Source organism: Chenopodium quinoa, unplaced genomic scaffold, assembly GCF_001683475.1.
Source record: "Chenopodium quinoa cultivar QQ74 unplaced genomic scaffold, ASM168347v1, whole genome shotgun sequence".
In the NCBI taxonomy this organism is placed as follows: domain Eukaryota; kingdom Viridiplantae; phylum Streptophyta; class Magnoliopsida; order Caryophyllales; family Amaranthaceae; genus Chenopodium; species Chenopodium quinoa.
This window is the reverse complement of record NW_018744284.1, coordinates 859,097-885,626: the sequence shown is the minus strand read 5'-3', so window position 1 is coordinate 885,626 and position 26,530 is coordinate 859,097. Positions and strand designations below refer to the sequence as shown.

At 39.7% G+C, this 26,530-nt stretch overlaps 1 protein-coding gene across 1 annotated transcript; it reads left to right on the top strand.

Annotated features, from left to right (window-relative positions):
* The first annotated feature begins 3,670 nt into the window (after positions 1-3,670).
* LOC110695013 lies at positions 3,671-6,305 on the top strand. Its single transcript, XM_021872207.1, has 3 exons — positions 3,671-3,841; positions 3,998-5,063; positions 5,833-6,305. The coding sequence occupies exons 1-3, from the start codon at positions 3,671-3,673 to the stop codon at positions 6,303-6,305; spliced, it is 1,710 nt and encodes a 569-aa protein (XP_021727899.1).
* Positions 6,306-26,530: the final 20,225 nt, after the last annotated feature.

Here is a 26,530-nt window from a genome sequence, read left to right as displayed (position 1 = left end):
AAGCATCCGGTATATAGCAAATTTCATTCACAGCAAAATTGCAAAAAATTGAAGCAAAAAATGAACAAAGGCAACCGACACAGTTGGCATATATATATAAATTAAATTAAAATGTTAACTGGACCCCTGTCTGGGAAAGTGATACAGAAATTCACGGCTCGTGGTCCGGTAAAAAGAAAGAAAATTTTTGCATCCTACTACTGCTGTGGCTGCTGCTCCGGTTGCTAGCCCTGACCGGCATTAGGGGCATCCTGTGTTTGCTGGGGTTGGGTTTCCTTTTCCCCACCCGGCACTTCTTCTTCTGCCTGATCATCCCCTATGCCGGCCCACTCCTCGAAGGGCGCCGGCTGCTTTAGCCCGAGGACTTGAGTATCAAATACCTCTGTTGCGTATTTGTACCTCAAGTCGAAGAAGGCATAGTCGGTGTCCGGGTGGATGATAACTTGCTATTTGATATGATTTTAGGGTGTTTTTGAACCTAGTTTATTTGATAAAATTTGTGTTTTGGTTCACTTTTGCTCTATTATTATGCAATTTTTGTGTATCCTATGTTTCACGGGTTGGTAGTGTTTTTGTTGAGGTTCTAGGTTCAAAGACGACCAAATGGAGCCCATAGATACAAAGCCGAGGTTAAAAGCAAGAAGATGGTAGAAAGAAGCCAAGGAAAGGAGCAATATAGAAGAAAAGATGGAAAAAGGGCTTAGAAGACCCTGCACGGCCGTGCCAAACCTTGCACGTCCGTGCAGGAGGCTCCAGAAAGTTACAACATTCTGCCAAGTCCTGCACGACCGTGCTTAATTAGGCACGTCCGTGCAGATGTGGCTGCACGTCCGTGCCAAAATCAGCATGTCCGTGCAGACCTGCTCGATTCTTGGCAGTAGCTTCTGCCTCCTTTCTGACCCTTCTACACGTTCGTGCCAAATCTGGCACGTCCGTGCAGACCTGCAGTCGAACTCTTTCCTCGGTTTTTCCGTCCTTTTTATTTGGGGGTCTTATAAATACCCCTTTGAGCTCATTTGTACGGGCAACAAGGTTTTTAGAGCTTTCTCTTAGTTTTGCAATCTTAGAACATTAAATTCTCAAGTCATTAGTTAGATTCTAATTATTAGCTTGGAAATATTCAATTTCAACCATTGTAGAAGACAATTTCCACCATTGTTTCTCACTTTGAAGCTTCATAGTAACCATTTCTTACTCATCTTTTCTACTTCTCTTTACTTTGTTATTAATTATTTGCTAGTTCTTGCATGTTTAGATTGTTAATTAGCTTAGTCCTTAGTTTGAACTTGTTCATGAATTGCTTGAAATCTTTAATTGCTCTAATCTCCATGGATTGTGAGTAGTCTAATTTCTAGGGTTTGGGTAAAACCCTCAATGTAGTCACTAATTACTTGTTGCATGTAATAATTTGGTTGTTGTGGGATGTTAATTAGTTGAGCTTAAGTGGTTTAATTGCTTAGTTCTTGTATATGGCCATTGCTAGAACTATTTATCCAAGCTTTCTCAACGAAGGATCGAGAGATGAACTTGAGTTAGCTCCCTTGTGCTTGATTGACCCGAAATGCCATGAGTATAGGAATTTCCGGTCAAGGGAATGTTTGTGTCATCGTGATTATGCTTTAACACTTGTTTTATTCTTTGTAACCACGAGAGTAGGTTGTATTCATGATTCAAGTAATCCCTCTAGACTGAGAGAGTAGTTGGGTGCCTTAGATGACTTCCCCTAATTTATCCCATTAATTTACCTTGTTTTTTGCATGCTAATTGTGAATTGTGATGAAGTTGAGTGGTATAACCCAAGACCTAGATTCCTCTAAATATTGTTAATCTCCTCTTAGTTTTAGTTGAATTGAATTAGTAGAAGTTACTCAAAACCAACCCAATTTCGACCCTTTATTACCCTTGCTATTAGTTAGTGAGACCAAGATAGGAATTATATATTTTGGTAGGCTCAATGACGGCCTATCAAATTTTGGCGCCGTTGTCGGGGAGGCAAAGTCACATTGAATGTATTATTGTTGAATGAGACTAGATGTGTGTATATGTATAGTAGTTTTCTTGCCTTATTTTCTTGTTTTTGTGTGTTTAACTTGTGATAGTCATTGCTAACGTTTTTCTTAGCTTTGTTTGACTTTGCATGACACGAAAGAGTAAGCAATCACCGCTTATTCCCATTGATCCAGAGCTAAATAGGACTTTGAGAAACGTGAGGAGACTCTTGCACGGCACACCCGAGTTTTCGATTGTATATTCGGATTCCGATCCGGAAGAGGTTTTTGGAGCTAACGAAGAAGATAACATGGGAGAGAATCCTCCACAACCTCTCCTACGAGACTATGTCCACCCCAACGCATTCCAACTTCGGAGTGGCATACGTCTTCCCACCACAAATGCAAACAACTTTGAGCTTTCACCTCAACTCATCCGTCTGATTCAAAGCGATCAATTCGGAGGTAGTCCTCATGAGTGTCCTTTTGCTCATTTGGACAACTTTCTTAAGTTGTGTACAACCATCAAGCAAAACAAAATTTCGGAAGAGTTCATCCGTATGCACATGTTTTCAATTCTCCCTCCGTGATAAAGCAAAGCATTGGTTGAGAACGGTTGAAGAGGGATCATTGAGTACATGGGACGAAGTCACTAAAGCCTTTCTTGGAAAGTATTGTCCTCCGAAAAAGACCGCCGAATTGAGAGGAAAGATCACAAATTTCAATCAAGACATTGATGAAACCTTGAGTGAAGCTTGGGAGCGTTTCAAAGATTACACAAGGAAATTCCCCCACCATGGTTTTACATCATGGATCATTGTACAAAGCTTCTATGACGGTCTTACTCCTATTTCAAGGGACAACCTTGATTCCGGGGCCGGTGGTAGCCTCAAAAAGCTATCGGTGGATGATGCATATAAGATGATTGAAGAAGTGGCCAAGCATTATGCATATGGAGGTGACCGAAGGCAACCTCAAACAAAGAAGGGCGGAATTCATGATCTTAGTGCAATAAATCTTATTGCATCAAATTTTGATATGCTAGCTCACAAGCTAGATCAGGCCACCCTCACACCCTCAAGCTCTTCCTCACAAGTCATGTCTTGTGAGACTTGTGGAGGAAATGATCACTTGTCCTCTTATTGCAACTCAACAAATCAAGAGCAAGCAGCGACAATTGGGAAAAGAAATGAGCAATACTCCCAATCCTACAATCAAAGTTGAAAACCCCAACAAAACATGGGATGGAAGCAACACAACCAAGGCCCCCCACAAAATAACTATAACCAAAACCAAAACCAACCTCAAAACCACTACAACCAATCCCATTCTCAAAATCAACAAGCTCCATACCGCCACCCTAACCAAAGGGATCAAAACCATCAAAGATCACAATATAACCCACTCCTCCTCCTCCACCTCCTCAAAAGACTAGCCTTGAATCCGTTCTTGAAACTTTCATGACACAACAAATAAGGAGCAATGCGGATATGAATGTAAACAGCCAACAACTTCAAGCGCACAACAAGATAATGGAGAGCCAATTGGCTCAAATTGCACAATAGGTTGGAAGTTCATCCTCCAATCCTAGTGGTCACTTTCCAAGCTCAACGGTAGTGAACCCAAGGGAGCAAGCTAAGGCTATTACTTTGAGATTGGGGAGAGGTTATGAGGGCCCGATTATGAGTGAAGAGAAGCCACAAAAGAGAGATGAGGGAGTTGTGGTGAGAGGTGAAGATGATTTTGAAAATGAAGTAGTTGAAGTTGAGAGGAAAGAGCAACAAAAGAGTGATGAGGGAGCCACAAAAAACGATGAGGGAGATGAAGAAAGAATAGAAAAGCCCCCTATGAGAGTATATAAGCCCCCCATTCCGTTTCCTCATAGAATTGTAGAGAAAAAGTTGAATGAGAAGTTTTCAAAATTTCTTGAAGTCATGAGAGGACTTCAAGTGAACATCCCCTTTCTTCATGCTATGTCACAAATGCCTACCTATGCAAAATTTTTGAAGGATCTTCTATCCAACAAGAGTAGGCTTGAAGAGAGAGCAACCATCTCCCTTCCTAAGGAGGTGAGTGCAATCATTCAAAACAAGCTTCCCCAAAAGCTTGGTGACCCCGGTAGCTATGCAATACCGGTGAAGATTGGAGATTTGGAAGCTATGGATGCTTTATGTGATCTTGGGGCAAGTGTGAGCTTGATGCCCTATTATATTGCAAAGAGTTTGAAAGTTGGAGACTTGAAACCAACAAGAATGTCCTTACAACTAGTCGATCACACGGTTAGGCTACCCTTGGGGATTCTTGAAGATGTGCCGGTTCAAGTTGGAAGAGTATTTGTGCCATGTGATTTTGTGGTAATGGAAATGGAAGAAGATGCAAGAGTACCCCTCATTTTGGGGAGACCATTTTTGAACACCGCGGGAGTGGTGATTGATATGAAGGAAGGAAGATTGACTTTGAATGTGGGAGATGAGAAAATTTCATTTTCATTCTCACAAACTTTGAAGAAGCCATTGATTGATGAGGTTCATAGAATTGACACATTGGAGAGGGACTTAGAAGAGTTCCGAGAAAGATTGTATGAAAGAGATCCTTTACAAGCTACCCTAACGGGAAGCTTAGTTGAGGAGGGTGAAGAAGCAAAGGGGTATGATCTCTTACTCAACCAACCTTTGGCCCACGAGGTGATGAAATTTGAAGTACTTAACATGGAGGCAAAAGAGGAGAGGACTACGCCTCCTCCTAAGGTTGAACTTAAACCCCTTCCCCCTCTACTTAAATATGCTTTTCTTGATGATAGTGAGAGTTATCCCGTTATTGTCAATGCTAAGCTCGATGACACCTCTCTTGAGAAACTCCTTGTTGTTTTAAGGGAGTATAGAGATGTCATTGGGTACAAAATTGATGACATTAAGGGGATAAGTCCCACCATATGCATGCATAAAATTCTACTTGATGATGATCATGCTTCCTCGATTGAGCACCAAAGAAGGCTCAATCCCAACATGAAGGAAGTGGTGAAAAAGGAAGTTTTAAAACTTCTTGAGGCGGGCATAATCTACCCTATCTCCGATAGTAAGTAGGTTAGCCCGGTTCAAGTTGTGCCTAAAAAGGGAGGCATGACCATCATAAAAAATGATAAGGGTGAGACCATTTCTACGAGGTTGGTCACCGGGTGGAGGATGTGCATTGATTATCGAAAATTAAATAAATCCACCCGGAAAGACCACTTCCCACTCCCCTTCATTGATCAAATATTGGAAAGACTAGCATCACATAGTCATTATTGCTTCTTGGATGGATACTCGGGATTCTTTCAAATCCCAATCCAACCCGAGGATCAAGAAAAGACTACATTCACATGTCCTTTTGGCACCTTTGCATATCGAAGAATGCCATTTGGACTTTGTAATGCACCTTCCACATTTCAAAGGTGTATGATGTCTATTTTTTCCGACATGCTCGAATCATCAATTGAGGTATTCATGGATGACTTTTCTGTTTTTGGTTCATCTTTTGACACTTGTCTTTCAAATTTGATTAAAGTGTTAAAAAGATGTTAAGAGGTGAACTTAGTTTTGAATTGGGAGAAATGTCATTTCGGTAGAGGAGGGTATTGTTCTTGGTCATGTGATTTCTAGTAGGGGCATTGAGGTATATCGTGCCAAGATTGAAGTAATTGAGCGCCTCCCACCCCCTACAAATGTGAAGGGGATAAGGAGCTTTCTTGGACATGCGGGTTTTTACTGCCGGTTCATAAAGGATTTTTAAAAAATTGCAAAGCAGCTCACTCAATTGTTGGTAAAAGATGCCCCTTTTGTGTTTACTAATGATTGTTTGCTAGCATTTGATAGGTTGAAGGAGGCCTTGATTTCGGCTCCTATCATTCAACCCCCTAATTGGGAGCTTCCTTTCGAACTTATGTGTGATGCTTCGGATTTTGCTGTTGGGTCCGTTCTTGGACAAAGGAAGGACAAGAATCTCCATGCTATCTATTACACTAGCAAAACATTGGATGAGGCACAAAGAAATTACACAACCACGGAAAAGGAGTTTCTAGCCATTGTTCATGCAATTGAGAAGTTTAGGTCCTACTTGTTGGGCTCTAAGGTCATAGTCTTTACCGACCATGCGGCCTTGAAGTACCTCTTGTCCAATAAGGAACCTAAGCCAAGATTGATTCGGTGGGTCTTTCTCTTGCAAGATTATGATATCGAGATTAGAGACAAAAAGGGTGCCGAAAATGTGGTGGCCGATCATCTTTCACGGTTTCCTATCTTCGTAGGTGATCTTGATAATTTGCCAATTGATGATTAATTTCCGGATGATCGACTATTTTCTATCCTTCAAGCACCGGCACCATGGTTTGCGGACATTACAAACTATTTGTCTTGCTCTATTCTTCCTCCCGACCTCACCTATTAACAAAAAAGGAAGTTTCTTCATGATGTTTGCCAATACTTTTGGGATGACCCCTTACTCTTTAAACAAGGTGTTGATGGCCTTTTTAGAAGGTGTGTCCCGGATGATGAGATTGAAGATGTTATCACAATGTGTCACTCCTCACCTTGTGGAGGACATATGAGTGCTAACAAAACCTTGGCGAAAATCTTGCAATGTGGTTTCTATTGGCCTTCAATGTTCAAAGATGTGTGGGGTGTAGTGAAAGCTTGTGACCGGTGTCTAAGAACCGGCAATATTTCAAGAAGAAGTGAAATGCCATTAAACAACATTCTTGAGTTGGAGATTTTTGATGTATGGGGCATAGATTTTATGGGGCCTTTCCCGACCTCTTATGGGAATAAATTCATTCTTGTGGCCGTCGATTACGTGTCAAAGTGGGTAGAAGCGGCTGCATCTCCTACTAATGATGCTAAGGTGGTGGTCAAACTCTTCAAGAAGGTCATTTTTCCAAGGTTCTAGGTGCCACGTGCTGTCATTAGTGATGGAGGTTCGCATTTTGCAAAGCGGTCCTTCCAAGCTCTTCTTGGGAAGTACGGTGTGAGGCACAAGGTGTCATTGGCTTACCACCCACAAACAAGTGGTCAAGCCGAGATTTCAAACCGGGAGATAAAGGTGATCTTAGAGAAGACGGTGGATAGGTCTAGAAAGGATTGGTCTACGAAGCTAGAGATGCGCTATGGGCCTACCGCACCGCATTCAAGACTCCCATTGGCACCACCCCTTACAAGCTTGTATATGGGAAATCATGCCATTTACTGGTAGAACTTGAGCATCGTGCTCATTGGGCTATTAAAACGTTGAACTTTAACCTTCAAAGTGCCGGTGAAAAGAGGTCGCTTGACCTCCATCCCTCGGAAGAGCTAATATTGGATGCATATGAGAATGCACAGATCTACAAGGAAAAGACCAAGGCTTGGCATGACAAGCATATCAACAAAAGAGAGTTCAAGGAAGGTGACAAGGTCTTACTATTCAATTCCCGGTTGAAGTTGTTTCCGGGTAAGCTAAAATCAAGATGGAGTGGACCTTTTACTGTCAAGAAGGTGTTTCCATATGTTGCAATCCAAATTTCCAAGGAAAATGGTGAACCGTTCAAAGTAAATGGCCAAAGGCTAAAGGCATACTTTGACGGTTTTGTGAATGAAGAAGTCAAAGTTGTTCACCTTGATGAGTTCGATATTCCTCACTAACATTTGATCCCGCAATGTCGTCAAGCTAGTGACGTTAAAGAAGCGCTTCCGGGAGGCAACCCGAGTTCCTCACTCTCTCTCATAAACTAATATTTCATTTGTTTTATTTTATTATTCCTAACCTTTTCCTTTTTAATTTCTTTTGTAGGTATTTGTTGAAAGGAGGAGTATAAAATAAAATAAAATAATATATATATATATATAAAAAGAAATCGTGCACCATCAGGTATGCACGGACGTGCAAACATCGCACGTCCGTGCAGATGAAGGCAGAAGCATACAGAAAAAGAACGACTGAATTATGAGATTTCGCACGTCCGTGCCAGGTTGCACGTCCGTGCCAGGTTGCACGTCCGTGCCAACCTTTGCACGCCCGTGCATTCGAAGACAGAAGAGGCTGCTATTTCTCCAGAAATCTGCACGTCCGTGTAGAACATCGCATGTCCGTGCAGATTTAGTTTAAGCACCAATTTGCCAATTTCCTTGAAAAAAAAATAATAATAACAAGCATACAGCAACCCCCCCCCCCACGTTTCTCACTCCTCTTCCTCACTCAACATCTCCTTCTCATTCCTACTCCATACTCCATACTACTATTTTTTTTTTCTCCGTACCACCTTATTCCCACCCCTCAAACTCCATTCTTCACTCAAATCCTTACTCTAAACTACAATTTTCACTCCTCTTTCAACATTTTTCACAAATTACTACCCCTTTTCACCATCAAAACCCCAAAATTTCAAAATTTCCTCAAACCCTAACTTTCAAAATTGATTTGGGGGTTTCTTGAATTTTGATTTTTTCTAAGCAAATTGGGTGAACAAGGGCCTTAAATCAACAACAAGGAGTACTAGAAAGGTTCATTTGCGGGTTCTACACCCACGACATTCTTGGTATAATCTTTCTAATCTCAAGCTCTTCCTATATAGTTTAAGTGCTTGTTGGTTGATATTTTGAGTAGTAATAGTTGAAATTGTTGACATTTTGTTGAGTATTTGTGATTATTGTTAGTTTAGTAGTATAAAAGAAAAAAAATATTTTTGGGTGAATTGTGAGCATTGAAAATTTGGTTGGTGATAGGTTTTTGTGAGTATGGATGCTTTTGGTGTTGGATTGTTGAATTGTTGTTGGTAAATTGAGAGCATTGACAATTTTGGTGTTGGATCGTTTGAATTGATAAGATTGTTGTTGGTAAATTTTCGGGATTGCTCTTGTTGTGTGTTGGTTAGGTGGAAGACTTAGAGCCTTGTGTGTTTCAAGTCCTTGTTCATTAGGTGTTGTGCTTACTTGAAGTGTTCTTGAATTTTTTTTTTTTTTTTTTTTTTTATCATGTCAAGAAGAAACCAACCAAGAAACACCTCCTCCGCTAGGCTTAGAAACCCTCCGCCTCCACCAACCGTTGAACCACCGCAAGTGGACACCTTAGGTATTGTCTTTAATAATTCGGATTTCATGAACAACTACCTAAGAATTAGTAGGAGAAGAATTCGGCCAACAAAATTTTACAACCATGAAGTAGCCGAAGCCTTAGGTGTAGAGAACGATGTTAGGCAAATTTTCTTTCAAACCGGTGTCCCAAATTGCTTAGAAATGCATGCAAACACCTACAAACGGCTTACCTTAGAATTCCTCTCCTCACTATATGTCCACCGAGATAACCACAACAACCCCCCTTACTTGACCTTCCAATTGATGAACACCCATCACAAGATGACCATAGAACAAGTAAACCAAGCATTTAGGTGGCCAACGGATGGCAAATTTGGACCTAAAGATAAGCCTTCCCGTAAGCATAACTCGGGATCTTTTTGGAGAAAAATCACCGGCTTATTCACTAGAGATCCTAGGACCGACAAGGCCACGGCCATAGTACATCCCGCCTTTAGACTATCCCAACGCCTAATAGCTAACACTATTTTTGCTAGGGGAGATAGTTCGGGTGTAGTTTCTAACCGAGAGTTGCTTTTTCTTTGGCACTTGTGTAAGGGTAATGAAAGGTTGAATTTAGGGGCATGGCTTGTAGACCACCTATATGACGTATCCACGGGGAGAGGAGTGATAACAATTGGGGGGATGATCACTATTATTGCTGTTTTTCTTGATCTTAATTTTGCAGATTTGAAGATCGTTCCTGGACCAACAACACTTGACATCCGCTCCCTCAAGGCTATGCATTGGTTGGAGGAAGATGAAGGGGGCTAGGACCTACACATGGTTGGTAAGTAGGTTCCCCTATGCAACCTTGCCCAACCCGGAAGCCACGGTCATCTACAACCCCGAGAATTGGGTCTTTGAGCCGGATTTTGAGTGGATTCCGGGTGGAGAAGATGACCAAGCCTAAGGGGGTGAACAACAACAACATCATCAACAACATCAACAACATCAACATCATCAACATCATCAACAACATCAACAACATCAACAACAACAACATCATCAACAATTTCAGCAACAACATTTGGATCAACAACACGAGTTCCAACAAGGGCACCAAGAGGGGTACCAAGGTCAAGGGATGAGTGAAAACAACCCTTACCTCTCTTTTAAGCAGCAAATCGCCCACATGAATGCAAATTTTTCCCGCATGACCACCGAATTTGAGACCTTAAGGAAGTCAAACGAAGACATGAGAACTTCTTTTGACAATATGAGAACAAGTTTCGAGAGTCTCAGATCAGAGTTGGGCGATTTCCACAATGTGTACCGGCATCTCTACCCCGGGGGCTCAAGCTCCCAAGGGGGCCTGAACCAATGAGTTAGTTCCTTCCTCCCCTTCTCTTTGTGCTTGCATTGCTTTAACATTGGGGACAATGTTCATGATAGCTTGGGGGGGAGTGTTTTCTCATGTGTCTTTGGTTCATGTTTTGTTCTCGTGTTAGCCTAATGTTGATTTTGCATGATTGTTGTTCCCTTTTACCTAACATCCAAATCCCTTGAATCCGAATCTCTTATCTCTTTATTTAGTTGTATAGTTATGTTTATTTTTATGCCTAGATTAGCCTAATGCTGTAAATATCCCTCGTAAAAAAAAAACAAAAAAAAAAAATAATTTGAAAAAATGCCCTTGGATGAGACTCAAATGATGGTGCTAATATGTTTTGCTTGCTTGACTCTTGAGTGATGAGTAAAAGTTCTTTTAGAAGGGTGTATGCAAGAGTTGGGGTCATCTAGAGGTCTGTTAATCCTGGTTGCATTGGTGTATATGAAATGAAAGCCGATGAATGTTCAATTGCACGTCTAGCATAGGATATTGTCAAATTTTCCCAAAGTAGGATATGTTTGAATCGAATTGCGGCCCCTTGTGCCCTTAATGTGCCTCCTCTCCTCCCCAAAAGGAAACTCTATTAGGGAATTAGCTCTACTTGTAATATGTGTAATAAGTGGCATAATAAGCCACACGTTTCGAATAAAGAAAGAGCCGCCGCTCACAGTTAAAAGAGGCGAGGGCAATGATGTTGAAAAAAAAAAATAGAAAAGAAGGGAGAACAAAAACTCCCCCAAAATTCTCAAAATTTTGATTTTCTTTTCTTTAGAGGTCAACTTGTGGATGCCTCCCACACATTGTTGAATATGTTGTTTATTGTTTCTTGTGAAATTCCCGAGTTAGAGTATAATAAAGGGGCCTTGGGTGTGCATTTTGGGAGGTGGACTAGCATTTTGAGATTTTATAACCGAAAGAGGGCTCGTTACAACTTTGGAATATCTAGATGTGCTATAATGAACTAGTAAAAGGTCTAAAGAATTATCCTAGTGCAACCTTGCCTAGCTCTCCTCTCTACCCCCAACTCATGTGTACATTGGTATGATTGGTAATTCTTGAAAGTTGTTCACTTGTCTTGCTTGTGTCTCATATCCCGATGAGTTGACTTAAGCGGAAAATTAAAATTGTGTGATTTTTGGCGATGTGTTTTGGATTGTGTGAGTTGTGGGGTAAGCTCATTGGAAACCCTCACGAGATAAAAACTCGTCCTCTAAGGCGACTTAGAGGTTTAAATTGCTTCTCACTTGTGCTAAAAGTGATGATGGTTGTCACCATGCGGATTTGTGTATTTATGCTTCCTCCTTGTTGCCTCTCCTTGGATTGATGTTAGCAAGTTGCTTTCCTCCTTTGGTTCGACATGTTTGTTTTGCTCGAGGACGAGCAAAAGCTTAGCTTGGGAGGATTTGATAACTTGCTATTTGATATGATTTTAGGGTGTTTTTGAACCAAGTTTATTTGATAAAATTTGTGTTTTGGTTCACTTTTGCTCTATTATTATGCAATTTTTGTGTATCCTATGCTTCACGGGTTGTTAGTGTTTTTGTTAAGGTTCTAGGTTCAAAGACGACCAAATGAAGCCCATGGATACAAAACCGAGGTTAGAAGCAAGAAGATTGTAGAAAGAAGCCAAGGAAAGGAGCAATATAGAAGAAAAGATGGAAAAAAGGGCTTAGAAGACCCTGCACGGCCGTGCCAGACCTTGCACGTCCGTGCAGGAGGCTCCAGAAAGTTACAACATTCTGCCAAGTCCTGCACGACCGTGCTTAATTAGGCACGTCCGTGCATATGTGGCTGCACGTCCGTGCCAAAATCAGCATGTCCGTGCAAACCTGCTCGATTCTTGGCAGTAGCTTCTGCCTCCTTTCTGACCCTTCTACACGTTCGTGCCAAATCTGGCACGTCCGTGCCAAATCTGGCACGTCCGTGCAGACCTGCAGTCGAACTCTTTCCTCGGTTTTTCCGTCCTTTTTATTTGGGGGTCTTATAAATACCCCTTTGAGCTCATTTGTACGGGCAACAAGGTTTTTAGAGCTTTCTCTTAGTTTTGCAATCTTAGAACATTAAATTCTCAAATCATTAGTTAGATTCTAATTATTAGCTTGGAAATATTCAATTTCAACCATTGTAGAAGACAATTTCCACCATTGTTGCTCACTTTGAAGCTTCATAGTAACCATTTCTTACTCATCTTTTCTACTTCTCTTTACTTTGTTATTAATTATTTGCTAGTTCTTGCATGTTTAGATTGTTAATTAGCTTAGTCCTTAGTTTGAACTTGTTCATGAATTGCTTGAAATCTTTAATTGCTCTAATCTCCATGGATTGTGAGTAGTCTAATTTCTAGGGTTTGGGTAAAACCCTCAATGTAGTCACTAATTACTTGTTGCATGTAATAATTTGGTTGTTGTGGGATGTTAATTAGTTGAGGTTAAGTGGTTTAATTGCTTAGTTCTTGTATATGGCCATTGCTAGAACTATTTATCCAAGCTTTCTCAACGAAGGATCGAGAGATGAACTTGAGTTAGCTCCCTTGTGCTTGATTGACCCGAAATGCCATGAGTATAGGAATTTCCGGTCAAGGGAATGTTTGTGTCATCGTGATTATGCTTTAACACTTGTTTTATTCTTTGTAACCACGAGAATAGGTTGTATTCATGATTCAAGTAATCCCTCTAGATTGAGAGAGTAGTTGGGTGCCTTAGATGACTTCCCCTAATTTATCCCATTGATTTACCTTGTTTGTTGCATGCTAATTTTGAATTGTGATGAAGTTGAGTGGTATAACCCAAGACCTAGATTCCTCTAAATATTGTTAATCTCCTCTTAGTTTTAGTTGAATTGAATTAGTAGAAGTTACTCAAAACCAACCCAATTTCGACTTCATTTAGCTTATTTAAACGGTAGTACTCGGTGGTTGATTCAACGCCTCTCTTGGGTTCGACCCTTTCTTACCCTTGCTATTAGTTAGTGAGACCAAGATAGGAATTATATATTTTGGTAGGCTCGACGACGGCCTATCAATGGATCATGGACCATGCCATCTTCATGCGTGCTTCACAGTTACGCTCATTCTCGGTCACTAGCAGGGTCTGCTCAGCCGACAACTGGTCCAGAGCTTCCTTCTTGGACTTAACCAACTTGTTCTTGATTTTGTCCAGCTCCTCCCTCAGTCGGGTGACCTCATCTTTCAACCCGGCTCTCTTCATCTCCGCATCCTTCAGAGCCTGGATGTCGGCTTTGAGCTGGTCAATCTGGAGCTGCCGGTCAGCAACAGTCTGATTGGCGGTATCGACAGCAGCCGTCAGCTCCCGGATGAGTTCCTCCTGTTTCATCTCTCGGGCTTTAGTTTGGATTTCAAGCATTAGAGAGTTGTATTGACAGACATCAATTAATTCGACTACCCGTTTTTAGGCATCCCTTACCTCCTCTTGCTTCTTCCGCAAGGGGGTTTTCAACCTATCCACCCTCAGCAACGCCTGACCTATCCACCCTCAGCAACGCCTGTAGAGACAGTCGGAAAAGTAGTCAGTTTCAGTCATAAGTAAACCGGCAACTAGCAATCTTGCACAAAAATACCCCATCCAGTAAATAAGCAAATTGCACAAAAGTACCCTATCCGGTAACTTACCTTGGCCAGCATTGAGGTGATCCGGTCAAGGTTGACCTGGTTAATACCCGGCACAGCCTCCCTCTCAGACCGGGTTAGGGTCCTTAGCATTCTCTTGGCGTAGTTTTGCATATCCGACCAACGAGAAGCGGTATCTGCATCATGAGAGATATCGGTTAAGTGTTGGGTATAAACGGCTCCTATATTCAGCCGGTTGCCGACAGAGTCCCCAGACTGAGAAGCATGAGACTTTACTCGAACTGGCCCAAGCGGCCAGGGGGGGCAAAAGTGAAGTCCATACCTTGGTTATCAGGCTGAGGGGGGCCACCACCCCCAGCCACATTTGAGCCGGATGCAATAGCAGGCACCCGGCTAGAAGGAGCCGCGGGCTCCTTAGATCCGGCCTCAGCCGGCTCTGAGCTTAAACCCAGGCTTTGTAGACTTTTGCCTACGGTTGTGGACCTTTCAGGAGCCAGTGCCCTGCCGGCTGAAGTTGGTGCAGGGCTGCTTTTGACCCTCTGCCTCTGCGAAGCTGGCTGAGGGAGTTCCTCCCCCGGCCTCCTTACCATCTGCCTTAAGGAGCGAGGAATTTTTTGGCTCCCCGTCTGTAAAAAATGTCAAAACTCGAGTTAGAATCAAATTATTTACAAGGTATACAGACGGCATAAGATCAGCCGGTACTTAACCCACTGGCTCGGGCCACAAGTTGGGCCCGCTTCTGTTCGAGTTGCTCTTTCCTAATCTCAGCGGTTGACTGACAGGATCTAGTCGTATCACCTAATCAAAAGTAATTCCTAAGTCCTCTAACTAAAGTAGATAGGGAAGTAGGGTCAAATCCACATGGAAACAATGTTCTTTTATTCCTAATCAATTATTATAATCTAAATTATCAAGTAACCAATTTATGTTTGTAGGAATTAATCTAATAATTAAAGCTAAGCAAATTAAACAAAGGAATAATCAATAATAAAAGCTCTAGGGTATAGGTTCACCAATAAATAATACTCCATGGTAAAACATACGATCAACTATCAATGCATAAATTAATCAGATTATAAAGGGCTGTCGCTACGTATTATAATCACATAATTAATCTACTGGTATTAAATCTCATCTTTTCGAATCTCGACCTAACCATTAATAGATTAACATGCCTATTGAAACTAAGCCTAAACATCAATTCTCATCTCTCGAATCTCGAATCAATATTGCAAAACTCATACAATTAAACCAAGCCTAATCTAATTGCATAGTATTAAATCAATCAAATAGGAAATTTATCAATCATTAATAGTTAACAATAAAAAATTACCCTTTCGTATTATTCATGGATCCCCACAAACCCTAGAAATAAAACTACTCACATATATTTAAATCTAAACTAAGCAAAGCGTATAAAGGAAGCATGATTAAAGCAATAATTATAAACTAATATGAAAATAATTAAACCAAAGAGAAAACAAAGAAAAGAATATTAAAACTAAGTAATAATAATAAACTTGATAAGAAAAAAAAAAGAAAAGGAAACAAAACCTAAACTAAAACTAAAAGAAAAAGAAAACTCAAGTTAAAAGAAAAGAAAACCCCTACTACCTACGTACTACCCCCTTAAATACCCAAGCTAATGGGCTTTTTTGCAAATCCCACTAAGAATAGAACTCTAAAGGAAATCAAAACCGACATTATAAGTCAACAGAAAACTCGCAAGGCATTCGCCCGATCGGGCATTGGGCTGATCGATCGGGCCCAGTAAAACTGGCAGCGAGCTGGACTTTTTTCACAAGAATTAGGCTTTGCACTTGAACCTTGTTAACTTGAGTCCAAATTCTTATCTTGAATGATTCATGTACTAGCTTGTAAAAGTTAGACTTCTTTATTAATCAAGCCCTTAATCACCGGACTAAATTCCTTTAGCTCGGTCTTGGGCTTTAAATATACGGTCATGAAATACGATCAGACTCTAATATTTTCGTAGTGGCTTAATAAGCTCGGGAATTATCATAATTCTGCAAATTCCTACAAAATAAAACCAACTCTACAAAAACACTAGAAAACGTATATTAATAATAAAAATAGCTCCGTAGAGCTTAAATAAGCACAAATATGACCGTGGGACGGGGAATAAAAATATATATATAATAGACTTATCAAACTCCCCAAGCCAAACCTTTGCTTGTCCCTAAGCAAAGCAATGAATAAATAAATCAATACTTCACCCCAAAAATAATTTAAATCAATAAGTACGATTCAAGGCAAATCCAATAAATATATATCAAAGTCAACTAATCAAATCCATCCAACTGCTCATCCTCCCTAACAATTGTCAAATAGAGCAAACCACAAGTGTATATGGAATTCAAGACTAGTGCTCACACACTCTTCACTCTTTTATGTGGCGGACATAAAATGTATCTGATCGCTCTCCATCCAACCCCTTCAATGTGAACAATGCCCTCCCAACTCACGCACTCATGTGTTTAAAAGGCATACACTCAACCTAGTAGTCGACTCGAAATACATCAAATCATTCTTTGCATTGATAAAAAACTAATTTCACATTCACACAACTCTATGCACAAAGGTCGGAAGGTCTACAAAGCTTGTAATGTAAGGTTAAGGTAAAAGGTAGGAAATATTTGGGAAAATGTGAGAGTAAAGCCATGCTTAAGGGAGCCAAATCCTAATAAATAAAACCAAGGTCAAAATTAAACAATGACCAAATCATCTCCAACACAACTCAACTCTACCAAAAATTCACCAAACATCCAATTATATTAAAAATTCCCAACACTTACAATTTCACTCATAAAATTATAACAATAAGGAAATAAAGTGAATAAATAATCTTAGAACTCCTTTTTTTTTTTTCTTTTCCTTCTTTTTCTTTTCTTTTTTCTGAGCAACCTTCAAATTAGAACATTTGAACAATTAAACAAATTTTTCCTCTTTTGCTCTTTTTTTTTTCTTTTGATTTTTCTTTTATCTCACTTGGAATTTTTTTCACTTTTGAACACTTTTTCTAATTTTTCCAATCCACAAAAATAAGAACAAATAAAAACTTCTCAAATCCACCCAAAACTGTGCAAATGAATATGCACACTACAAACTCCCTCACCTCACTCACTAATAGCTCCCCCAAGCCAAGCTTGGGACTAGTAACCAATGGGGCAAAATAGGCTAGTAATGTGGTTAATAAACAATAAAAGGGCACAAGCAACAACATGGGTAGCAAGAAGGGAACAAATGTATCTAATATCATCTAAAGGCCACCTAAGAGAACAAATGCCTTCGTCCTCCTCATTGTGCATAATAATGAGTCATACAAACATTACTCAAAGTTATAAACTAATACTCAACTTCATTGACATACCAGGAACTAACACACATTCCTAACCAAATCACAAGTAGTTGGAAAAATTGACTCATGTTAAGACATCAAAGCAATCAAACATCAAATCATGGCTAACCTATCCACAATACTCATCATCATATACCAAGAATCAAAACAATTTTCATGTATGGGGCACAAGGAAACATGATTCATAATTCGTTGGAACGTATTTTTGTATTTTTCTAATTTTTTTCAAAGCAATAAATCTAACCTAGAAAGCAATAAAACTAAACTAAACACATCAAAAACAAAAAGAGAGAGAAAAGAAAGATACCTCAATCCAAAAATCTCCCCCAAGCCAAAATTAGACAATGTCCTCATTGTCTTGAAGGGAAGCTAGTAGTCAAGGTGACTACTACTCATCATCATCACCGCATTAATGTCACCAAAGCCTCAAGGATTGAAATGCATCTCTTTGGAAAAAATTTGGGCAAGAATGAAACAAAGTGTTAGTGGGAAAAAGATAAAAAAAAGTGAGTCATGTTCACTAATCTGATCATAACTTTTGATGTATAAATGATAATGAAGTGATTCTAATTGGGTTGGAAAGTAGACTTGAAGAGCTTTCCAACTTTAGGTCACACGCAAAAATCCGATAAGTAACGAGAAAGTTATGGCCTGTCGAACTTGAGCAGTTTTGCTGATCCGTATGCGCGCCCGATCGGGCGAGCTCTGCCCGGGCGAACTCGAATACAATCCAGCTTTCTTCTCCTTTTAAATCAGACTTCTTAGATCAAAACCTACACAAATATAAACTCCCACTAGCATAAGATACACTCTCCTTACCTCTCTAAGAACCAAAAAAAGAAAACACACAAAAATTAGAAAAGACTAAAATAAAAAACAATAAAATACGGGTTGCCTCCCACAAAGTGCTAGTTTATCAAGGTCCCGCTCGATCGTACTCCATCCCTCCTCAATCGGAAGAATTCAACCCCTTGAGTAACTTATCAAACGCTCCTGCAAACATTTCATTAAGCACTAGGTAGGGCTTAATTGCAAGCATAGTTATCTTTACATAGAAAATATTAGGAGCACATAAAGAAAACTCAAGGTGAAAAGAAAAATCAAAAGAAAGAGATGAAAATATACCACAACCTTCTACTTCCTCCGCTAAAAATTTAGAATTAATTGAACGAACATGGAGGTAGTATTTGCCTTTATCATCCAATAATGACTTGAATATTGTACCCTCATGAATAACCTTATCATCAACATAGGAATTTTCGACCACCGTTTCTACAACTAATGATTTTTCAATCAACGATTCGTCAACCAATGATTTTTCAACCACAAATTCTATAACCGATGGTTCTTCATCCTCAATCACATTCGTATTATTATAGTGTCCATAGACTTTTTCATCAAGAGCCTTCCAATAACTCTCATTTGTAACTACTCGTCTCCGAATATGATCATAAGTATATGGAAAGACTCTAAAATCATCCGGAGCACGCACGAAAAACTCACTATAAGGGCATTCAGGATTTTCATGACAAAGACGATATTGACAACAACAGTAGTCAGGTTCTGCATAAAACGCATATAATTCTTGTAGTGGCGTAAGCATGGGTATTTTCAACTCATTAAAAAAATAATAAAAAAAATAAAATAATCTAGACTCTAATTATAATTAGAAATAAAAATAAAACTGTTTCCTCGGCAACGGCGCCAAATTTTGACAGGATCTAGTCGTATCACCTAATTAAAAGTAATTCCTAAGTCCTCTAACTAAAGTAGATAGGGAAGTAGGGTCGAATCCACAGGGAAACAATGTTCTTTTATTTCTAATCAATTATTATAATCTAAATTATCAAGTAACCAATTTATGTTTGTAGGAATTAATCTAATAATTAAAGCTAAGCAAATTAAACAAAGGAATAATCAATAATAAAAGCTCTAGGGTATAGGTTCACCAATAAATAATACTCCATGGTAAAACATACGATCAACTATCAATGCATAAATTAATCAGATTATAAAGGGCTGTCGCTACGTATTATAATCACATAATTAATCTACTGGTATTAAATCTCATCTCTCGAATCTCGACCTAACCATTAATAGATTAACATGCCTATTGAAACTAAGCCTAAACATCAATTCTCATCTCTCGAATCTCGAATCAATATTGCAAAACTCATACAATTAAACCAAGCCTAATCTAATTGCATAGTATTAAATCAATCAAATAGGAAATTAATCAATCATTAATAGTTAACAATAAAAAATTACCCCTTCGTATTATTCATGGATCCCCACAAACCCTAGAAATAAAACTACTCACATATATTTAAATCTAAACTAAGCAAAGCGTATAAAGGAAGCATGATTAAAGCAATAATTATAAACTAATATGAAAATAATTAAACCAAAGAGAAAACAAAGAAAAGAATATTAAAACTAAGTAATAATAATAAACTTGATAAGAAAAAAAAAAAGAAAAGGAAACAAAACCTAAACTAAAACTAAAAGAAAAAGAAAACTCAAGTTAAAAGAAAAGAAAACCCCTACTACCTACGTACTACCCCCTTAAATACCCAAGCTAATGGGCTTTTTTGCAAATCCCACTAAGAATAGAACTATAAGGAAATCAAAACCGACATTATAAGTAAACAACAAACTCGCAAGGCATTCGCCCGATCGGGCATTGGGCTGATCGATCGGGCCCGGTAAAACTGGCAGCGAGCTGGACTTCTTTCACAAGAATTGGGCTTTGCACTTGAACCTTGTTAACTTGAGTCCAAATTCTTATCTTGAATGATTCATGTACTAGCTTGTAAAAGTTAGACTTCTTTATTAATCAAGCCCTTAATCACCGGACTAAATTCCTTTAGCTCGGTCTTGGGCTTTAAATATACGATCATGAAATACGATCAGACTCTAATATTTTCGTAGTGGCTTAATAAGCTCGGGAATTATCATAATTCTGCAAATTCCTACAAAATAAAACCAACTCTACAAAAACACTAGAAAACGTATATTAGTAATAAAAATAGCTCCGTAGAGCTCAAATAAGCACAAATATGACCGTGGGACGGGGAATAAAAATATATATATAATAGACTTATCACTGACCTAGCCGGAGTTTTTTCAGGAGGAGTCATCTCGAGTCCTTTCTCTGCAAAATAACAAAAGGAAAATGTTAATAGCATTCAAACACCATACAGGCGGCATAAATTGTCGGTTAAGCAGTAAACCTTTGTCCCAAAAGGTGCTGAGACCGCATGCGGAGAGGAACGCCTCGTCTTTGAACCAGTCCGGATGAGGGAACCAAAATTTAGGGACAATGATTTGTGTCCCATCATCCAGTGGCTGAGTAGTTTTCTTAAATAGTCCCAGCTCCATAATGGCATCCCTAGCATCAGCCGGCACCCTTGAAGGGCGCACTTCTTTCCCAATAAAGCCGGGTTCTTATTGTAACGGCGCATCTGGTGATTAGCTGCCGTAGATGGGGAAGAGACAAAATAAAACTTGCTCTTCCAGCTAGTCCACTTGGAGGGCTTCTCCAAGGTCATCATATATTCTGGATGCGTGGTGAGTGTGTACCACGCATTCCAGCCGCCTGGGGCACGGCTCAGGTAGTGCATGTGCGCGAACGCCTCCCAGCTAGGCGTCACGTCCTGCATCTCGCAGGCGGCTATGTATCCAAGCATGTTCACCCAAGAGTTGGGTGTGAGCTGCCAGACACCAAGGTCATAACCCCGTAGAATGGCTTTAATTGTTCTATGGAGGGGGAACCGGAGGCCGGCTTTGAATGCCGCCTCATAGCAGCCGAAATAATTATCGGCATGCTCCAGGTCGTTTTCCCAGACGACGGTTGCGGTTGCAGGCGGGACGCCAACCTCTCAGCCGGCCCCTACCGGGCGCTTCTCCAAAAATGTCGGGAGTGTTGCGTTTAGCGTCACAACATCCCGGGCGCTCATGTGCGCCTCCAATGGATTATTTATTGAAGGCCAGTTGTATGCCTCCTCATTATCTTGAGGGGCATCCGGTGTCATGGTAGACTTAGTAGATCCGGCTTCCTGATCGGTTTCCTCAGCGCTTGAGCCCCCGAATTCGTCAAGAATATCATCACCAGGCGTAGGTCAAAAGGAACATCTTCAACCGGAGTTCTGGCTGAATCAACAGCCGTTTTCCTTGTCCGAGCCATTCTGTCCTGCACATGAACAGAGACGGTCGGATTCGTAGAAGAATAAGGGTGGTCCACACACCCCCAGGCGGCATCCCCAGTCTTAGATTCAGCCGTATCCGGTGACCGGTTGACAACTGCCCTAGGCCGTGCCGTGTGTGTATTGGGAGAGTCCATTATTTTCTAACAACCTATACAACCGGTAAACTCAAGAGGTTACAAGGGGGCAAAGGTGATAACTTGAATTTGTGAAGACTTGGCTGAAATTCCAAAATGCGGCTTGAAGAGGCTACAGGTGGAGCAGTCCGTTTGCGTATGAAAACCTGAAGCACAAAAACAAACAGTCAGGCATTTTGGAGAAAAATCACCCAAAGATACCCCAAAAGGTATCATGAAGATTTTCCCCAAGATACCCCAGGCGGTATCAAGGAATCTTGCCCAAAGATCCCCTAGACGGCATAAAGGCCGGCTGAGGGGCTAATGAATTGGGTTTCAGAGCATTGTTCAAAGATCCCCCAGGCGGTATCGATGAATATTGCTCAAAAGCCCCCCAGACGGTGATAAGACCGGCTGAGGGTCAAAAAAAAAATGATGAAAATTACTCAGAAATGCCCCAGGCGGAATACTTTCGGCTGAGGGCCCGTTGAATGGTTTTATTGAAGGCTTCTCCAAGGATATCCCAAACGGTATCCGTGAAGAATTGCTCCAAGACCTCCCAGACGGCATAAGGACCGGCTGGGGGTCTTACAAATGCAAGACGAGCAAGTTGTAAAAAGAATTGCTCGAGCATACCCCAGACGGTATAAGCCCGGCTGAGGGTATAATGGATGCAAGCTTTGAAGATCATTGGTAAAAAGATACCCCAGACGGTCCATAACCGTCTGTGGGTCTAGCTTTGAAGAACAATTATTTGAAGATGACCAAGGCGGAATATTTCCGGTTTAGGGTCTATTGAATGCAAAATGTTACGACTATTGTCTGAAGATGCCCCAGACGACATGCAGCCGTCTGTGGGTCTTTTGAATGCAACTCTTTGAAGACAATTGATCAGATATGCCACAGGCGGTTTATCACCGTCTGTGGGCTTATGGAATGCATTTTTGGAAAGTCCATGGTTTGAAGATACCCCCGACGGTCCAAACCGTCTGTGGGTCCACCAAATGCAAGACATGAATGAGAGGGCTTAGGGTGCCCCAAGACGGTATAAGACCGTCTGTGGTTCTACTCAAATCAAGAGAAAATCAAGAGTCAGACGGTACCTAAATGAGTTGATTGAAGAAGCACTCAACCGATATCCGGATGCGTTCGAACAAGGAAGCTGGGTGCACAATTAAGCAGTTGGTATTAGAGCTCTCAAGAGAATTTTTGCAAAAATGTGTAAAGTGAAGAGGAGAGAGGGGGTGCGTCTCTCTTTGACAAGCCCAGAAGGCGAATCGCCACCTTCTGCCTCAACTTTTCAAAATTCGAATCCAAGAGAGAGGCGGGAAGCAAATCAATCGTCGCCTCCCCTGTGCTTGACACGTGTCACAGGTGACACGTGGCAACGCCACGTCACACCTGTGAGGGGCAAATGTTTAGGGTAAAAATACCCTATGCCATGTGGCCCAATAGCATAATGACACGTGGCAGCCCACCAAAGGCCCAACGGGATCCAATCGGATGCTGACGCGTGGCATTGTACCTCCAATGGGGGAGCAGATCCTCATCTGCTATAAATAGAGGAAATTCCTCATTTATTACTCATTCATAAATACATACACAAACCCCGAGCAATATTAATTGCGGAATCTCTCTGAATCAATGAGAAAAACCCATTTACTTTCCGTCCGTTTACCCATCCAGAATCATACTAACTTGATCATCGGAGGCGGAACTCCACCCAACTGGAGTTTCGTGGTTTTGCAGGTATAGACGTCAGGCGCACTTACTCGTATTTTAACTCTCCTGACTCCAGAAACACCCGAAACAGGTATCAAGTATGAGATTAGTATCATGTTAAGTTGTGTTGTGATACTTGAATTGATTGATTGGTTATATATGTAAGCATGTGAGTATGTTGAAATTATTATTATGAGCTTGATACAACTTGAAAGAGATTGAATCATGTATATTATTTATTATTCACTATCAAGAAGACATGAATTTAATAACCAAGACCTATGTATGTTTAAAGGATCTAAAGTTAGAATTATTGAGCATGATTCATGATTTTATTTCTCACCCATTTATTATTGGTGTTGAGTCAAGAAGCTAGTTCAGTTATTTACTCACTCATGTAAGTTGAGTTTGAGTCAAGGAAGTTTAATAGTGCATCTTATGCACCAAGGTAGTAATCTTGCAATTTTGTGTACAAAACTAGACAAGGAACCTTAATTAAAATATATAGTATGTGCTCACTAATTAATTCAAGAATGAATTGGGAGTATGTGTTGATTGTTGTAATGTTTGTTCTTGATTGATTGGTTAGAGTCATCACAAGTTAAATTGGTAAATCACGTAAAGTGTAAGAGGATACGCACCAAAACTCTTGGAACGTATATACCTTGAGTATGAACATATGGGGGGAGTTATGGGGTTTTATATTTAATCATAGCTTCTACAGGGGTACAGGACACTGTACTTTCTTTTAGTAATATTATGCGCTGGAATTCTGTCACAAGGTGACACTAATTGATACTCGCTTGTGAAGACTCCACCTTGATGAGCTTTATTATTTTATCTAACTTTACATTTTATGATGGAAGTCAAACCCAACAGGTTATTATATTTTATTATGGGCTTCTATAATGTGTTTGATTTTATTAAGCCCAATATATGTAAGATTGATATTTCCAAAGTCCACGGTTTATCTTAACTTTGGGTTGCTGGAATATTTTATCTAAGTTTATCTAACATTCAATTTCTGATTTTTATATTTATCTTTTAAGTGGTTAAATATTTTGTTAATATTAGTAGTTTCTTTTAGATATTCTGTTTTATCAGAATACACTAAACAAGGGATAAGATTTGATTTGAATTTGAATCCATACTTATCTAGTGCTAACCGATTTCCTTGAGTTTAAATGTTTGTTTTGCAGAGATCCCTTGGAAGTAGGCTGGATATACTTGCTGTTTTGACCGTCAGTTTTGAAGCCTATCAAATAGCGTTTATCAAATAGCGTTTGTTACAACGTTGAAGATTTCAAGAACGTTGAAGAGTTACAACGACTAGCTTCAAAATTCAAATTCAAGTTCCAGTCCTACAACTCTTATAAATAGCGTTCGAGTGTGCTGAAGAAAACAACAACAAGAACACACAAGAATTATCGAACTTCATACGCTATAACAAGAGTTGTTAAATATTTTCTCTCTGGAGTTGTATTACCTTATTGAGTGATTAGTTTGAGAGAAAAGAAAAAGTGTATCTAAGAGCGAAAAAGAATATATCAAAAGTGTGATATACTTAGAGTAATATTATAATACTCAATGTATTTTAGGTAGTTTTTTATTTCTGGGAATTGAGTTGCTAAAGTGTAGCTGGGCGGCTACGGAGAGAAGAGAGGTCATCTTCTAAGTGCTTTAGAACTCTAAGGGACGAAATAAAGGAAGTTTAAAATCCTACGGGTTTGATAACCCTAGGCGGAGACGTAGGCACATTTGCCGAACTTCGTAAAAATATCCTCGTGTCTTGTCTCTTCTTTCTTGCTTTACTTTACTTGCTTTTATTTATGTTTTAATTTGTATTTTATATTTTTCCTAAGTTTCAAAGTCTGTTTTTAAGTTTTGAACTAAATCTCAAAGCCTTGACTCTGATAAGTGAATCAGTTTATTCCGCCTTGAAACTGATCTCAAGATCTTGAGATTCATATTTGCGAAAATTTTTCATACTCTATTCAAACCCCCCCCCCCTTCTAGAGTATATTTATTACTAACTCCATAACCTAATTGATCCTTCAGCTTGGTTAGCTCCCAAGTGAGGGGTCCCTTATTATTAAGGGATAGTTAAGGAAGGAAACCCGTTCGATGCGTAATCCAAAGCTATTATTTAATAATTAATATTGTTAGTTATGAGCCAAAGGTAAGTTGACATGTGTTGTATGACAAGCATGTTTCATTTATTTATTTCCAATGCTAGGATCTTCATGTTAGTGTGATTATTCCTATTGGTGCATATGGACTCGACTTTTGCCGATTCGTACTTTGTTGTTTGTATTTGGCTTTTCTTTGGATTGACCCTACTATGACCCATTTGATATGGCGAGTAGTGAGTTTGAATTAAAGAGATGTACAGGTAAAAAGGGCATATCAAGCATGATGGGATTAATTAAAGAGGGTTATATGTTTCTTTGTTTATTATTTATTATATTGAATTATTTATGTAATAGTTGACACTAACATATGATAATTGTTTTAATATTTTAGTTTGGTTTTAAAAAGGGCCTGTTCTAAGTTATTTCTTTAATGTAAGTTGGTTTTAAAACTTGAGTTTGATTTTATCAAACTTTATTTCATTTGAGTTTTTAAAAGTTAGTCTTCCGCTGTGTGACTTTGAAATAGCCTTAGCCGTTATCACAGTAGTAGGATGAACAAGACATATGATATATGTTCCTTTTAATGGTCAAGTCAATTTAGACATTGACTGCTCCTACTCTGCAACATAAAGGAGATTAGGACACCCTCCAAATGTAAGCAAAAAGACTAAGATACCTACATAAGATAGTGCAAAGCCTAATGTAATCTTTATGGAAGCAAAAAATTAATTAATGAGAGTGTATGTTAGCTAAAAGGCCAGTAGTTTCTTGCTTTGTAGAGTTCTTCCTGTAGAGTTCTTCCCATATCCAAGAAGTTCGTAGCTTGTCCCAATATACTTCCATCATCAAGCCCTCATGCAGGAGACTAAAAGCAGATTTTGCTGCTGGCATCCCTTCAATAATTCATAGAAAATCGAAGATCTTTATCAGCAAAGAGCGAAAATGTAAGATACTAAGTATAAGCTACTCAAGTTGCAGAAAAAGCAT

Coding starts and splice junctions, on each gene's coding strand:
- LOC110695013 (XM_021872207.1), top strand. CDS start 3,671: ATGAGTGAAGAGAAGCCACAAAAGAGAGATGAGGGAGTTGTGGTGAGA. Junction 3,842..3,997: donor TAGAAAAGCCCCCTATGAGA/GTATATAAGCCC, acceptor AAATTTTTGAAG/GATCTTCTATCCAACAAGAG. Junction 5,064..5,832: donor AATCTACCCTATCTCCGATA/GTAAGTAGGTTA, acceptor ATTGTTTGCTAG/CATTTGATAGGTTGAAGGAG.